The 17,972-nt window shown below is 50.7% G+C and overlaps 1 protein-coding gene across 1 annotated transcript in view; it reads right to left on the bottom strand.

Moving 5' to 3' along the window:
- tex11 (testis expressed 11) overlaps window positions 1–17,972 on the bottom strand; it is a 447,334-nt gene that overhangs the window by 150,572 nt on the left and 278,790 nt on the right. Inside the window, exons 21-23 of the mRNA XM_072501531.1 lie at window positions 14,842–14,847; window positions 13,823–13,863; window positions 1,050–1,283 (exon numbers count right to left, since the gene is read on the bottom strand). Of these exons, the coding sequence (XP_072357632.1) occupies window positions 1,050–1,283; window positions 13,823–13,863; window positions 14,842–14,847 (281 nt within the window). The remainder of the gene's footprint in view (window positions 1–1,049; window positions 1,284–13,822; window positions 13,864–14,841; window positions 14,848–17,972) is intronic.

The following is a 17,972-nucleotide window of genomic DNA, read 5'->3' as shown; positions in this document are numbered from 1 at the left end:
AATGCCTCAACTGGTTCCAAATCTTCACCATAGCCCTTAAGCTGGACCCCTACAGGATTCCTCCTCCATCCTGACCCATTCTACCCCCTCTCCTTCCCACCATCGCCACACCTTTTCCACATTCGCGGCCAATAATAATGAAGCAGGTTCGGCAAAGTCAACCCCCCTGATACCTCTGTAGCAGGATCCTCCTAACGCTTGCCACCTTCCCCACCCATACAAAGTCAGAAATAATGGTGTCCAGTTTCCGAAAAAAGGCCTTCGGTATAAAGATCTGGAGCGCCTGGAAAATAAACAGGAACCTCGGCAGAATATTCATCTTTACCACTTGGACCCTTCCCACCAAAGTCAATTGCAGTGTATCCCACCTCTTAAGATCCTCTCTGGCCTCCTCCACCAGCTTCGTTAAGTTCCACTTGTGGACCATCGTCGATTCCCTCGCTATCTGTATCCCCAGGTATCTGAACCTATCCCATGCCACCTTGAATGGCATCCCCCCTAAATTGGCTCGCCATCCCAACTCATTCACTGGGAACACTTCACGTTTCCCTACATTCAGCTTATACCCAGAGAACGCCCCAAAAGTCCCCAGCAGACACATGATCCTCTCCATGCTCCCCAGCAGATCCGAGACAGCGAATGGTTGGGCGAATGGGCCAGCGAAGATCGACACCTGATGTTCCCTCTGTCCCCTCATAATCCCCTGCTACTATGACGACCACCCCCCCAAGTGCCATTGTCAATTGTCCAGCGCAAAGAACAGTGGCGACAGCGGGCACCCCTGCCTTGTTCCCGGTGCAATTCGAAGTTCCGTAAGCTCATGTCATTCGTCCGCACACTCACCCTCGGTGCCACATATAGCAAGCACACCCATGCTACAATCCTCGGTCCAAAACCAAACCTTCCTCGAACCTCAAACAAGTACCACCTCTTCACCCGATTGAGAGCCTTCTCCGCGTCCAAAGACACCACTCCCTCAGGTACCTGGGCTCCCGACGGATTCATGACTACATTTAACATCCTCCTTATATTGCTCGACAGTTGTCTACCTTTTACGAAGCCCGTTTGGTCCTCCGCAATTGCCCCCGGGACACAACCCTCCATCCTTCTCGCCAACAACTTAACCAGCACTTTCCCATCCGTATTCAAAAGCGATATGGGCCGATATGACCCACATTCCACCGGGTTCTTCCCCTTTTTCGGAATTAACGTAAACACTGCCTGCGTCATTGTCTCCGTCAGTTCCCCCTTCTCCAGCGCCTCGTCATATGCCCCCAAGAGACCTGGAGCAATATAAGGAGGTTGTTAAATGTAGTCATGAATCCGTTGGGAGCCCAAGAGACCCGATGGCAGGTCCGTCGCGAACTCCTTATACAATTCCGCCGGATATCCATCCGACCCCTTCCCCGACTTCATTCCCCTTATACTATCCAGGATCTCCCACAGACCCAGGCGCTCGTCCAACACCTTCCTTTTTACTTCCTCCAGCGGAGAAAATTCCAGTTCATCAAAAAACGTCCCATGTCCTCTCTTTTCCCACCGGGTCCACCCTGTACAATTCCTCGCAATACTTCCTAAACGCCTCATTTATCTTCCCCGGCTCCAACATTGCATCCCCAGCCCGTATCTTCAATAATTCCCAGGACACGGCCTGCCTCCGCAGCTGGTGCGCTAACATTCGACTCCCTTCTCCCCATACTCATACTGCACCCCACTTGCCCTACGGAGCTGTCCTACCGCCCTCCCCGTTGTCAGCTTATCGAATTGGCCCTGTATCTTCTTCCTCCTCACTAATCCCTCCGTGGTGGGCACCCTTGAATACTCCCTATCCATCTCTACTATCTTGTTCACTAAACGGTCCTTTCCCTATTCGCGCAATCCTTGAATGAGATAATCTCCCAAAAGATGGCCGCCGACACCTCCTCTGATTCAACTCCACATAAACCTGAATCGCCGCCCGCACCTTGTCACAAAGGTCTCCACTCGCCAACAACCCTGAATCGAACCTCCACCCCCGGCCTCTGCTCCATCCCGTTCAAAGTCGAATCTTCAGCCAGTGGAGCGCAAGGTCCAAAATCACTATCCCCCCTCCACCCTCACTAAATTCTCCCAATTCACCACAAAATAGTCAATCCTGGAATACACCTTATCGATGTGCGAGATGAAGGAATACTTCCTGCCCGCCGGGTTCGTAAAAGGCCAGGAATTCACCATAACCATCCTTTCCATAAATCCACCCAGCTCCTTTGCCATTTGTACTCTACCCATCAACCTGGGGCTCAACATATCCACATTCAGCTCTGAGACAGTTAAAATCTCCTCCCATAATCAACTGGTGCGTGGCTAAGTACAGATTGCTGCCAGCAACCCCCTCATAAAACCCACATCATCCCAATTTGGCGCTTATACGATCACCAACACCACCGGCATCCCTTCCAATACGCCACTCAAAATCACGTATCTCCCACCTGGGTTCCTCACTTCCTTCGCGCTCACGAACCACGTTTTCCTGCTCATCGAAATTGCCACGCCCCGTGACTTTGAATCAAATCCCGAGTGGTAAACCTGCCCGATCCACCCCTTTCTAAGCTTAACCTGGTCCTTCACGCGGAAGTGTGTCTCCTGCAGAAAGACCACCTCCACTTTCAAGCTCCTAAGGTGCGCAAATACCCGTGATCTTTTAACTGGTCCATTGAGCCTGCGCATGTTCCACGTTACCAGCCTTACCGGAGGTTTGTGCTCCGTTCCCCTCTACCATCCGTCATCCTCTGAAGTTAACTCCAGCCTCGGTAATTCAACCTGTACCTAGACCATCCCAGAAGGCACCCGACTCAGCCCCTGACCATGTCCCTTCTCCCCCTTTGCCACATCGCGTCAACCTCCCCTGCCACGGCCACCTCTCTCGGCCTTCTCCCCCCTCGCTTCTGCTCACCAGTATTTTTTTTAATTTTTTAAAATAATTTTTATTAAAGGTTTTCATAAAATATCAATAACAAAATGAGAAAGAAAAAAGAACCCAACAGGGTTAAGTACAAAACACAATCTAAAAAAGCAACCCCCCAAACCCCTCCCCCCCGTACCTAAATAATAAATTAACATTAACACCCCGACTTAAGACAACAGGTGTATACACCCCCTCAGACCCTTCCAGTGTAAATAACATAAACAAAAATAAAGTAAACCCCCCCCTCCCCCGAGCTGCTGCTGCCATTGACCAATGTCTATCGTTCTGCCAGAAAGTCTAAGAACGGTTGCCACCGCCTAAAGAACCCTTGTACCGACCCTCTCAAGGCGAATTTCACCCTCTCCAATATAATGAACCCTGCCATATCGCTGATCCAGGATTCCACGCTTGGGGGCCTCGTATCTTTCCACTGAAGGAGAATCCTTCGCCTGGCTACCAGGGACGCAAAGGCCAGAATTCCGGCCTCTTTTGCCACCTGCACTCCCGGCTCCTCTGCCACCCCAAATATTGCGAGCCCCCAGCCCGGTTTGACCCTGGATCCTACCACCCTCGACACAGTCCTCGCTACGCCTTTCCAAACTTCCTCCAGCGCTGGGCATGCCCAGAACATATGGGTGTGATTTGCTGGGCTCCCTGAGCACCTAACACACCTGTCCTCACCCCCAAAGAACCGGCTCATCCTTGTCCCGGTCATGTGTGCCCTGTGCAGCACCTTAAACTGTATGAGGCTGAGCCTCGCGCATGAAGAGGAAGAGTTCACCCTCCCTAGGGCATCTGCCCACGTCCCCTCTTCGATCTCCTCTCCCAACTCCTCCTCCCACTTACCTTTCAACTCCACCACCGAGGCCTCCTCCTCCTCCTGCATCACCTGGTAAGTTTCCGAGATCTTCCCCACTCCCACCCCCCCCCCCCCCCCCCCCCCCGAGAGCGCCCTGTCCTGTACTGTGTGTGGCAGTAGCCGTGGGAATTCCACCACCTGCCGTCTGGCAAACGCGCTTACCTGTAAGTACCTGAAGGTGTTCCCCGGGGGGGAGCCCGTACTTCTCCTCCAGCTCACCCAAGCTCGCGAACTTCCCGTCCACAAACAGGTCCCGCAACTTTCGTATGCCTGCCCTGTGCCACCCCGAAAACCCTCCACCTGTTCTTCCTGGGGCGAACTGGTGGTTGCCCCGTAATGGGGTCCACGCCGAGGCCCTAACTTCCTCCTTATGCCGCCTCCACTGCCCCCATATTTTGAGGGCCGCCACCACCACCGGGCTCGTGGTATACCTCCTTGGAGGGAGCGGCAGCGGCACCGTTGCCAGCACCCCCAGACTCGTACCCACACAGGACGTCGTCTCCAGCCCCTTCCATGCAGCCCTCTCCCCCTCCAGCACCCACTTGCGCACCATTGTCGCATTGGCGGCCCAGTAGTACCCACAGAGGTTGGGCAGCGCCAGCCCCCCCTATCTCTCCTCCACTCCAGGAACACCCTTCTCACCCTCGGAGTCCCTCGCGCCCACACAAACCCCATTATATTCCTGTTAACCCGCCTGAAAAAAGCCTTCGGGATAAACACGGGGAGGCACTGGAACAGGAAGAAAAACCTTGGGAGCACCGTCATTTTGATTGACTGCACCCTACCCGCCAGGGACAGCGGCAACGCGTCCCACCTCTTGAACTCCTCCTCCATTTGCTCCACCAGCCTTGTAAAGTTAAGCCTATGCAGGGCCCCCAGCTCCTGGCCACCTGGACCCCCAAATATCTGAAACTTCTCTCCGCCCTTTTTAGTGGGAGCTCGCCAATCCCCCTCTCCTGGTCCCCTAGCTGAACTACGAACAGCTCGCTCTTCCCCATATTGAGCTTGTACCCCGAAAAGTCCCCGAATTTCCTAAGCATCCTCATTACCTCTGGCATTCCTCCCACCGGGTCCGCCACATACAGCAGCAAGTCGTCCGCATAAAGCGACACCCTTTGCTCCTCCCCACCCCGCACCAACCCCCTCCAGTTCCTCGACTCTCTCAGTGCCATAGCCAGGGGTTCAATCGCCAGTGCGAAGAGCAAGGGGGGACAGGGGACACCCCTGTCTCGTCCCTCGGTGCAACCGAAAGTACTCGGACCTCCTCCTATTTGTGGCCACACTCGCCATCGGGACCTCATACAACAGCCTAACCCACCTGACAAATCCCTCCCCAAACCCGAACCTCTTCAGCACCTCCCACAGGTACCCCCACTCTACCCTATCGAAGGCTTTCTCAGCGTCCATCGCCACCACTATCTCGGCCTCCTGCTCCCTCGCCGGCATCATGATAACGTTCAAAAGCCTCCGCACATTCGCGTTCAACTGTCTCCCCTTCACAAACCCCGTCTGGTCTTCATGGATGATCTGCGGCACACAATCCTCAAGGCTAAGACCTTCGCCAGCACCTTGGCATCTACATTTAGCAAGTAAATCGGTCTGTAAGACCCACATTGCAGGGGATCCTTGTCCCGCTTCAGGATCAAGATCAGTGCCCGGGACATCGTCGGGGGTAAAGCCGCCCCCCTCCCTTGCCTCATTGAAGGTCCTAACTAACAGCGGGCCCAACAGGTCCATATATTTTTTATAGAACTCGACCGGGAAACCGTCTGGCCCCGGTGCCTTCCCCGCCTGGATGCTTCCTATCCCTTTGATCAGCTCCTCCAGCCCAATCGAGGCCCCCAGTCCCGCCACCAGTCCCTCTTCCACCTTTGGAAACTTCAATTGGTCCAGGAAACGGCCCATCCCTCCCTCCTCCTGTGGGGGCTCGGATCGGTACAATTCCTCGTAGAAGTCCCTGAAGACCCCATTGATGCCAACCCCACTCCACACCACGCTCCCTCCCCTGTCCTTAACTCCCCCGATCTCCCTAGCTGCGTCCCGCTTCCGAAGCTGATGCGCCAGCAACCGGCTTGCCTTTTCCCCATACTCGTAGACCGCCCCCTGGGCCTTCCTCCACTGAACCTCCGCCTCCCTGGTGGTCACCAGGTCGAATTCGGCCTGGAGGCTGCGCCTCTTCCTCAACAATCCTTCCTCAGGTTCTTCCGCATACCTCCTGTCTACCCTCACCATCTCCCCCACCAGCCACTCCTTCTCTCCCCGCTCCCTCCGCTCCTTTTGGGCCCTGATGGAGATCAGCTCTCCCCTCACCACCGCCTTCAGTGCCTCCCATACCATCCCCACTCGGACCTCCCCGTTGTCGTTGGTCTCCAAGTACCTCTCTGTACTTCCTCGGACCCGCTCACTCACCTCCTCATCCGCCAACAGCCCCACCTCCAAGCGCCACAGCGGGCGCTGGTCCCTCTCCTCCCCCATCTCCAAGTCCAGCCAATGCGGGGCGTGGTCCGAAATGGCTATTGCCGAATACTCGGTATCCTCTACTCTCGCTATCCTCTACTCTCGCTATCAGCGCCCTACTCAAAATGAAAAAGTCGATTCGAGAATAAGCCTTATGGACATGTGAGAAGAATGAAAATTCCCTAGCCCCCGGCCTTGCAAATCTCCAAGGGTCCACCCCTCCCATTTGGTCCATAAATCCCCTCAACACTCTAGCCGCCGCCGGCTTCCTACCCGTCCTAGACCTGGAGCGATCCAGTGCAGGATCCAACACCATGTTAAAGTCTCCCCCCATTATCAGGCCCCCCACTTCCAAGTCTGGGATCCGACCCAACATACGCCGCATAAAACCCGCATCGTCCCAGTTCGGAGCATACACATTGACCAGTACCACCCTCTCTCCCTGCAACTTACCACTTACCATTATGTACCTACCGCCATTATCTGCCACAATGCTCGACACCTTCTTTCCCACCAAGATCGCCATCCCTCGATTTTTGGCATCGAGCCCCGAGTGAAACACCTGACCTACCCACCCTTTCCTCAGTCTTACCTGGTCTGCCACCTTCAGGTGTGTGTCCTGGAGCATAACCACATCCGCCTTGAGCCCCTTCAGGTGCGCGAACACGCGGGCCCGCTTAACCAGCCCATTCAGTCCCCTTACATTCCAGGTTATCAGCCGGATCGGGGGCTACCCGCCCCCCTCCTCCGGCGACTAGCCATGACCCCTCCTCGGCCAGCCAAGCGCCCGCACCCCACACCCGGCCCGTTCCCCATAGCGGCATACCCCCGTCTCGACCCACCCCACACGCTCCAGCTCCTCCTTGATCTTAGCAGCAGCAACTCGATTTCCCCCCACCCACCACCCCACCCCCCACCAGGGCCCATCCTAGCTGGTTTACTCCCCCCCCATTGCACCTCCGCAAGTCAGCTGACTCCTGCTGACCCCGGCCACTCCCGCCTCCCCTTCGACTCCTTCCATTGTGTGGCACACCCTCCTCTCCCACTTCCCATTCACAGGCTCTCCCCCTCCGTTCTAAGCGCGGGAAACAATCCTCGCTTCCCCGCCCCGGTCCCGCCCCCCCCCAGTCTTCGGCGCGGGAAAAAATCCCGCACTCTCCACCTACCAGGCCCCGCCACCAACCAAAACAGTGCCCAACCCGCCCCATCCACCCTCCCCAACCCGTAAGAGAAAAACACAGAGAAAAAGAAACCCTAAACCCCACGAACCAAAAATAGGCATAACATATCCACCGCAGTCCCCAATCGCCCATCCCGACCCTCAGTCTGTGTCCAGCTTCTCGGCCTGAACAAAGGCCCACGCCTCCTCCGGAGACTCAAAATAATGGTGCCGGTCCTTGTAGGTAACCCACAGTCGTGCCGGCTGCAACATGCCAAACTTCACCCCCTTCCTGTGCAGCACCGCCTTCGCTCGATTGTACCCGGCCCTCCTCTTCGCCACCTCCGCACTCCAGTCCTGATATATCTGAACCTCCGCGTTCTCCCACCTGCTGCTCCTCTCCTTCTTGGCCCACCTGAGCACACACTCCCGATCGACGAACCGATGGAACCGCATCAGCCCCGCCCGCGGAAGCTCGTTAGCCTTGGGCCTCCTCGCCAACACTCTATGGGCCTCTTCCAGCTCCAGGGGCCCCTGGAAGGACCCCGCTGCTCACCAGTATTACTTGCTAGCGTGGCAGCTCCTGTCATAGACTCCTCCCAATAATCCCCCCCCCCCACATTCCTCCGCTCAGGGAAGAAGATCATACCCTCCTCCACCCAATCAAAAGATACATCCTGAACTCCAAGTCACCTCCCCCGAGATCAAACAAACAAGAGATAAAACACAAACAGCCCCATGAAACAAGGGGGGGTTGGGATCCCAGAGCTGGGATCCCTACCCCCACTTCAACCATATTCCCAACCATTACAAAATACCAGCACACCAGTTACCCCGTGATTTCAACTCAGTTCTGCCCCCTAGTTTATACTCCTTGATTAAGTTCTCAGCTGCTTCTGGGGTCTCGAAGTAATATTCCCGGCCTTCAAACGTCACACATAACTTCTCTGGGGAAAGCACCCCAAACCTGATCCGCCACTGATACAGCACCGCCTTGGCCTTGTTGAACCCTGCACAACGTTTCGCCAACTCGGCTCCAATGTCCTGATATATTTGGACCTTGTTCCCCATCCATTCGCAGGTGCGTTTCTCCCAGGTTAAACGCAAGATCTTCTCTTCCTCCACAAATTTGTAGAGTCTCACGATCACTGCCCGTATCTGCCTCAGAGACCTGTGTGCTCTGTCCACTTCAGGGGCCTTATCCAGCACCCACTCCGCCATCAGCATCTTTGACAAGTACCTCGTGGCACTCACACCTTCCACTCCTTCAGGCAGACCCTTCATACGCAAGTCCTGCGTTCTCAAGCGGTTATCCTGCTCCTCCACCTTTGCCCTCAACATCTTGCAAAGGTCTCCCAAGAGCTCGTCTCTGCCTCCAATGCCACCACTCAATCGATGTGATCCAAGATCATCCCTTCAATTTCTCGGATCTGCGACCCCTGCACCACCACACATTTCTCCATGCTAAATTGCCCTTTCGTGTTCAAAAAGGTTAAGTTAGGTTACGGGGATGGGTGGAGGTGTGGGCTTGGGTAGGGTGCTCTTTCCGAGGACTGATACAGACTCGATGGGCCAAATGGTCTTCAGCACTGTAAATTCTATGATTCTCAGGGGGGAGAACTACCCAATGAGGGCATAGCCTATGATGCCTGTGTGGAGGCCACAGAGTGCTGCAGACAAAATACAGTGAGGCTCATACTGCAATTTGCACTTTGGGTGAGCAAACCACAGGGATGTTGAAGATGAGGCTCTGGTGCCTGGACTGGTCTGGTGAAGCAATGCAATGCAATTCACAGAGGATGTCACACATCGCCGTCACCTGCTGCATGCTGCACAATCTGGTGCTCCAACAGGGGGAGGAACTAACTGAGGACATGGAGGAGCAGCACATCTCCTCTGATGAGGATGACTTTGAAGGGGTTGACGCTGGGAAGATCCTCAAGGGAAAGTATGTTGACCATGAGGCCATGGCCATGTCCAGTCAAGGCAGACAATTTTAGGATGTGCATATTGCCGCCAGATTCATTGAGGTCCATGTGGATATCCAGTGAGGATACCCCAGTAGCTTCACATCCCTATGCAGCATTGTCCCTATATTCCAGGTTCCAAGTGAATTATGACAACTTGCTGTGGGGACAGTGCATAGATCCTCAAAGAATATATGTGAATATCTGACTCCTGTCTGGCTGAAGGGAGCTTACTTACTCTCAATGACCAGAGTCACGTTATGCGCTGATGCAACGGAGAGAGTTTACCTTCTCCAGATCCTACAGCATACTTAAAAGAGCTGAACCCTTGGCGAACAGTATCACCAGAGGCAGGTGGGATGGGGAGCCAAAGGTGCAGCGAGCACACAGAGAGAATGGTTGAATTGTGTGATGTCAGTCGAGTACATTCGAGGTACAGGCATAACTGTTGTGTTCAGTCACTGTAAAAGAATGTCAACAGTGTGCTGGGAAAGTCACTCAAAGCACCGAGCCCTGGACTGAGAACCCTGCCTTTATCTTGCACACAAATCGGGTTTCCACTTCAGCCTGACAGGAACACAGATCACTGTAACAAGGAACCATAAAAAAGGTGAAATTAGTGCCAATTTATTTACAGAACTGGACCTTATGTAGAAATGAAAAATACCAGTGTCCACGCTGTGTAACTAAAACTTCTTAACCTTCCTTAACCTGCCCCTATATCTTGGTGGAACTCCAACATCCATAGTGGAGATGGCAGCTGCTTGCTGACTGCGATGACATTGGTGTGGGTCCTCTGGAGGGTGGAGACCGAGGGGGCCCTCAGTCTGCTTTCAGTGACCTGCTACGTGGCTGTGTCACCCTAATCTGCTTGTGGGGTTGGAACGGTCACAAGAAGAGGGGATTCAGATGGGAGGGATACTCCTGCAATCACCTGGGTGAATGGACCCGGATTATGCACCAGCTGGCCCTTCTACCTATGGGTGCCCCTTGAGAAAGAGGGGCAGCTGTAGTGAGCTCGAGAAGCCCCACCTCCCTCTGGCATTGGTGGGTCAACGAGTGCCTCTGCAATGGAGTGCATGGAATGCAGCTCCTGCAGCAGTGCAAGCGAGAAGTCTTGAATCAAGGTCTCTACTGTGGCTGTCACCCTACCAGTGTTGACTGCAGTGCATTAGCTTGTCTGCACAATCACTCCAAACTGAAGACAGATGGACTCGTCCATGGAGCCTTGCAATCTGAGGAGTGCCGCAAACATCCCTTCCTGATTTTCCCTACCTTGCCTTTGGAGCTCCAGCAAAGGAGGCATAATCGAGTCCAGAGGCCTGCTCATCTCACTTGGACTCAGCAAATTCCAGGCCTCCAGCAATCCTCGTAGAGCCGGCACCCTTGGATGCCCCTGCTTGCTATAGATCGGACATTGTGATGTGCTCAGCAGACTGTAGACCCCAAGGCTACTCTAGAACTAGGTCCCACCATGGTGTGTCTGCAATGGTGGAGGGTTCAAGGGTGAAAGTTGTAATGGGTTTTCAGTGTGGATATATGATGGGTCTGTGAGTGTGAGAGTTTTGACTGATGAGATGACTGACTTACCTTAGCAGAACGGACTATATCATTCATCCTCTGGTGGAACTGGTTGGCTGTTCTCTTCCACAGGGCGTTGACACTGACGACTGCTGCCATTGCCTCCCATGGTGCATCAGTCACCTTGATTGCAGGTCTTCACCCAGAGTGTGGATCGAGTACACTGCAGCAGGCCTCCAATGTACCCAGCAGGCGCTCGAGGGAAGCGTCTGTAAATTTGGGAGCTGAATGTCTCCTGGGTCTGGCAGCCTCGACTCCCAGTGGCTTCCTCGGATTTGAAATGTGCTAGCTGCGCGCTGATCTTTGAAGTGTTGAGGTGATAGTGGATTGGGTGAATCAAAGGCCACCCGCCACAGCCACAGAGTGGAACACGTGATTGTCAATTTTATTCTCTAAGTTCTGCATGATACAGTTGAAAAAGCCTGCATTGCTGTCGCCCGGCTCAATACAACTTTCCCTGCACAACATCGGACTTTGCCGATTTAGGAGATGATTTGGTCCTTTGGATTTCTCAACAGCACACCCAGAAGCTTGTCACTCCATGAGCCAACTTGTCTCACTGAAACTCTTGTCTTTCTTACAAGGGTTTCCAATCTCCACATTTGAAGAATTTACCATGGAATTATCCCCCCCAAATTGCTCCCATTTGGACAGTTTCAACAAAAATTCACCTCAGATTTTCAATCTCGTCGTCTTGAGATCCCTTTCCTCTGGATCTTCCTTGTACATCTAAGTATCATCTTCCAAGCACAATTTCAGATCTTCGGCTGTATTACACCACCGAAGGAAGTAAGGAATAACCAACCTCCAGCTGCTTCTTCGGAACTTCAGGTTTCTCTCGAGCTTACTTTTCTTAAAGTCAGTCCCCCACAGCATTCTCTATTCATTTTGGAGCCAATCACTCTGCTCCATTCTCTCAACTTTGTTCAACAGGATCTATTTCTGATCTTTGTCCTTGTCCTTAATTAGGGTGCCTTTTTGGATTTGGTTCTGATCCTTGTGCCTGGGACCCATCTCCCAGCCCCGTCCCTGTGTCCAGTTCCATGGTACACTTCTCTGCAATGGCACTCTTCTTCAGGTCACTAGACCTGCAGTTTCACTTTCCTTCTTTTTCAGCTGTGTAGACACATGGGGTTAGTTCGCGGCATTACAATGTAAAATAAATGAACTGCGCATGTGCACAGGGCCAGTTCCCAGCCTGAAGATGTGAAAGACACCAACTGCGCATGTGAAGTCCTTTCCTGGCCGACGCATTCACAGGAGTCCACCGAACAAAGAAAAGCGACCTGCGCATCTGCAGCCATTCTAAGGCCAGGAGAGCAGGTGCTGGTTTAGGTAGGAAGAATAATGCAGAAGCCAGAAGAGCCACAAAGTGTAGAAGATCTAAACAAAAGCCTAGGAATGATAATGCTATTGGTGCGGGGCAAGTCACCCTCCAGAAATGTGTGGATTTTGAGAAGCAGAGTGCCTCATCTGTGGGAAAAACAAATAGGGCCTGCCCAGTACCAGCAGAATAAATAATCCAGCCCCAGTCCATAGTATGGAGGATTGGCCAGCACGTGAACGGAACATTTTGTCGCTGAATAATGTGAAAGCGGGCAATGTAGCCACCATCACAGTGGTGTTGTTGGTGAATGGCCAGCCACTGAAGAAGGAAGTAGACATGGGATGTCAGCTACTGTTGTAAGCGAACAGACCTACTGTTATCTCTCAGAGGTTCAACCCCCGAGGTTGAGGAATACTGCTCCTAAACTGGCTACATATACCAGAGGCCATAAAAATAGTACAGGTGACCATGACTCCAGTGAGTTATAGACATCTATCTGCACAGCTACCATTGATAGTGGTGTCGAGCCAAGGACTGAGTTTAATGTGACGTGACTGGCTTCAAGAGTTCAAGTAGAACTGGCTTGAAATATTTTAATTGAATGAAGAAGGCCTACATGACGTCATACAAAAAAACAAGGAATTGGAAACGATCAAAGGATTGCAAGCAAAAGTCATGTGGACCCGGAAGCCACCCCAAGAATGCTTGAAGCAAGTTCTGTGCCCTAAGCAATAGTAGAGAAGGCCATACAATTTGCTGAGTACGCAGCATCCATTGTGCCGGTAGTTAAACCAGACAATACCATTCGTACCTGTGGACATTACAAGCCGACGATAAACCACACTGTGAAACCAGGTAGATACCCCATCGCCAAAATAGAGGGTCTATATGCCCAGTTGGCTGAGACTTGATATATACCAAGTTGCATGTGAGCACGCTTACCAACAGTTAGAATTGGACAACGCATCAAGAGGATATGTCACCATAAATACTCATAAGGGATTATACCACTATACACATGTACTGTTTGGGGTTTCATCGATTTGTGGCATCTTCCAGCGAACTTTGGAGAGTTTGCTGCAGGGTTTCCCCAGGGTTGTTGTTTATTTGGACAAAGTTTTAATAACGGGATCCACTGAAGAGGAATATCTAGCCAATTTAGACGAGGTTTTGAAGATATTTCAGAAAAGGTGAGCTTAGTTGCGAGGTAGGTGTACACCCATATTAGGAAGAGAATCAAGGTGTGGAGAATTGCACAGCGCCCATTTGGGCGTGTCAAAGATAAAAATGCTGGTAAGAAGCTATGTTTGGTGGTCTGGCATCGATACTGATATAATACTGTGAATCAATGTGACCAATGCCAGTTACATTAGAGGTTGCCTGTTGCAGCTCCCTTACACTCCTGGGATTGGAGCTAACTGGTGGTCACCAATTATTGCACTTACTACAGTAAAGTAATTGAAATAGCTGAACAGTTACAATTCAGATGCGATAGCCTCTGAATATTAAATCGTCTTATTGTACCTACCTGTCTTTAAATATGATAAAAGAGAGTCCAGTCGCTCATGCCTGCCAAAAGAAATAGGCATTATAGTTAGGTGTTGACGTTAAAAATTGTTAGTAAGTATGGTTTACTCACTAACCATAAGCATAATTTTGTATGATTTTAATTATACTTGTTCTAATCAGGAATTGTGAAACAGAACAGGGCCAGAGCTATACACCACAACTCATATGTGACTTCCATGTGATTAAATTGCTTTTAAGCCATGCAACATTATGATATGCAAAATATTGAATAAATACTTAATTGAAAATATATTCCACATCCTCTCCAGTTTTGCTTTTAGCTTCCAGATTCTGGGCACCCATCTAAGAACTTAAATGCCTAGGCTGAACTTCCAAAGTCCCCTAATTCTAAAACTACCACAATTCTCTCAAGTTCCGAGATCTCTCTTCCCCAAGTTCCGAGATCTCTCTTCCCCAACCAATGGGTCTCTCGCTTTCAATGATCCCAAGTGCCTGAATTTATCACTATATTCTACTTTGTTCTAGGACCCACCCACAAAATACAGCAATCCGCAAAGCAATTATCAATCCCACAACTAGCATTCCCTTTCACAATGTTCCTATGCTGGCATCAATATCCCTGATAATATGGAGCAACAGCCAGTTCTTATAAAACCTTTGTCTGTTTTACCATGAGATCTGCCAGTAAGTTTGAAAACTTTCTATTTGCAATGAAGTATATATAAGTGTAAGGGTACTAATAAATATATTTAAGTTACAACAGCTTGTGACATATTGAAGGAGCATTACAGATCAAATATATAGTATAGTTAGTTAATTTCACATTGCTAGTGTTTTTCTTTAAATTCTAAGAACTAATGCTATTTTAAAAACTGAAATTAGCAGAAGCAAGATTATATAAAAAAGATATATCTTGAAAAAGGAAACACAACCAAGGCAATGGCAAGGAACAGAACTGGGGCTTTTAAAATAACAGACCAATTGGAGCTGGAGCTGTGGGGTTGGGGAGAGACATACCTGAGCCTGCATGTGGGAAAAATGCAGAACAAGAATAATATTTCAAATCACTATGGGACTTTTTCAAATAAGGAATAGAAAATAAGGGTTAAAAAGTGGACAACTGAATTTTTATTTTGAGAGAGAAACATAAGTCTGTTTTTAAAAATTTATGACTGGGTTAATTATAAAAAACAATGGTGATAAGCTTACCCAAGTTTGGTTGAATGAGCTCCAGGCAGGATTGGTGAACAAAATTAATTAAGTCAGTAAGATAGGTTTGAAGCACTGGAGGCTTAAAGTGGCAGAAAATTGCTGATGGCACATGTGATAGCCCAGGGTCTGGTGCCGACGCAGGGTGTAATGTTGGAAGTGCTTCCCACCTCCTTACACAGATGGCCTTGTAAATAATGGGCTGCGGGTTTCTGCCCTGACTCAGTCCGTAGCACACTCACATTTGTGTCACAGCATTCTGAATTTAAGCCGCACTCTATGGGCAGGATTTTCGGGGAGTGGGGGGGCGGGGGATGTTGGAAAATCCTGGCTTAAGACTTGAGAACAAGAATACAAGGTTGATGCTCCACGTAATGTTGAACAGCGGGTGGGAGTGGTCTTTGATTTTACTGCCCGCTTTCCCCAGGCAGGGGGAGGTGTAGATAGAATCAATGGATGGGAGGCAGGTTTGTGTGATGGACTGAGGAAGTATAAGCACTGTTTGTGCCTTCTTGGTGGTAGTGTTGACGTGGGTGGACCAGGACAGATTTTTAGTGATGTGCACCCCTAGGAATTTGAAGCTGTCAACCACTCCACCTCAGCCCCGTTGATGCAGACAGAGGTGTATACAGTACTTTGCTTTCTGAAGTCAATGACCACCTCTTTAGTTTTGCTAGCATTGAGGGATAGATTGTTGTCGTTGCACCACTCCACTAGGTTCCCCATCTCCCTCCTGAATTCTGACTCGTCGTTGTTCGAGATCTGACCCACGATGGTCGTGTCATCAGCAAACCTGTAGATGGAGTTGGAACCAAATTTTGCCACGCAGTCGTGCGTATAGGGAGTATAGTAGGGCCGCGGTATTGAGGACTATCGTGGAGGAGGTGTTGTTATTTATTCTTACTGATTGTGGTCTGTGGGTCAGAAAGTCGAGGATTCAGTTGCAGAGTGAGCAGCCAAGTCCTAGGTTTTGGAGCTTCGATATGAGCTTGGCTGGGATTATGGTGTTGAAGGCGGAGCTGTAGTCAATAAATAGGAGTCTGATAGTCAATGTTGTCAAGATGCTCTAGGGATGAGCGTAGGGTTAGGGAGATGGTGTCTGCTGTGGACCGGTTGCGGCGGTATGCGAATTGCAGTGAATCTAGGCGTTCTGGGAGTATGGAGTTGATGCGCTTCATGACCAACCTTTTGAAGCACTTAATTACTATTGATGTCAGGGCCACCGGACGGGAGTCATTGAGGAACGTTGCCTGGTTCTTCTTTGGCACCGTAAGTAGGTTTATGACCTACGTCTGCGAGCGGCATTCGGTCCCGCCTATTTGGTATGATGCTGGTCTTCTTGAAGCAGGTGGAGACCTCGAAGCAGAGTAGAGATGGTTGAAGATGTCCGCGAATACATCTGCCAGTTGGTGCGTGCAGGCTCTGAGTGTACGACTAGGGATCCCATCCGGACCAGTCGCCTTCCGAGGGTTCATTTTCAGGAAGGCCAATCTGACTTCGGAAGCTGCGACGGTGGGTATGGGTGTGTTTTGGGCTGCTGGGGCACTTCACAGTGGATCAATGCATCGAACCGAGTATAGAATGCATTGAGTTCATCGGGGAGCGGTGCGCTGCTGCCGGAGATACTGCTCGGCTTTGCTTTATAGTCCATCATATTGTTTAGGCCTTTCATAGATTTCATAGAATTTACAGTGCAGAAGGAGGCCATTCGGCCCATCGAGTCTGCACCGGCTCTTGGAAAGGGCACCCTACCCAAGGTCAACACCGCCACCCTAGCCCCATAACCCAGTAACCCCACCCAACACTAAGGGCAATTTTGGACACTAAGGGCAATTTATCATGGCCAATCCACCTAACCTGCACATCTTTGGACTGTGGGAGGAAACCGGAGCACCCGGAGGAAACCCACGCACACACGGGGAGGATGTGCAGACTCCGCACAGACAGTGACCCAAGCCGGAATCGAACCTGGGACCCTGGAGCTGTGAAGCAATTGTGCTATCCACAAGGCTACCGTGCTGCCCATCTACGATGTGAGTCTGTAATGCTAGTCTATGACTCTAGCTTGGTCTGATATTCTCTCTTGGCATCCCGGATGGCTTTGCAGAGGTTGTAGCTGGATTTATTGTCTAGGTCAGGGTCGCCCGACTTGAACGCCTCAGACCTGGAGATGGAAGTCTATCCAAATGATCACAGGTATTGGGGGACTGTGTATTTTTTTTCTTCAGTTGGTTGGCATCAATTATTACTGTGAAAAACCTCACTAGTGAGATCAACATTGGAAACTTTTCAATCTTGATTAGCAATCATGGAATGCCCATTGATGCATGAATCAGTGGGAACCAGCATGGAAATATGAAGTTATCTATACCTCATCACTGAGCAGTGGAACTTTCTCTAGAACTATAAATATTGAATCTTATGGAACAATGCCCTCAAGTGGGGCAGCAGCAAGATATTTGCAAAGAGACTGTGCTTGTACTTTTGAATACTGTGCATAAAGACCTGCAAAACAAAGTCCATAACACTACAGTGGCCTTAGCAGCTAAATCAAAACACAGTATGGATTTTGCAGTCAGAGTTGAACGAATAGTACTTGATGTTCATTGTGCTTACAGCTTCCCACAGAATTCTTTGTGTGGATTTTTAAACCGTAACTTATGGTCATCAGCTACAGGGATCCAGGTTTTGTCTGAACAGAAGGCTTAATTCTCCCAGCCCATTAGGGATGCGGGGGGTAGTTGGTGCTATATGTTACGTCAGTGCCATGTCTTCCAGCCTCTAGATTTGCATGGAGACAGACTTCCTGCAAGAGTGGTTGCCCACTTGTGTGCCACAAGTAGTCAATTAAGATGTTTAAAAGGGAAATTAGCCACTAATTGAGGGCAGATGAGCCCCACGCTGTCAGGAGTCTTGCAACACAGAGTAGGTGGCGTCAC

This window comes from Scyliorhinus torazame, chromosome 5, assembly GCF_047496885.1.
Source record: "Scyliorhinus torazame isolate Kashiwa2021f chromosome 5, sScyTor2.1, whole genome shotgun sequence".
Taxonomy (NCBI): domain Eukaryota; kingdom Metazoa; phylum Chordata; class Chondrichthyes; order Carcharhiniformes; family Scyliorhinidae; genus Scyliorhinus; species Scyliorhinus torazame.
The sequence above is the reverse complement of the archived record's forward strand: the minus strand, read 5'-3'. Positions and strand labels throughout refer to the sequence as shown.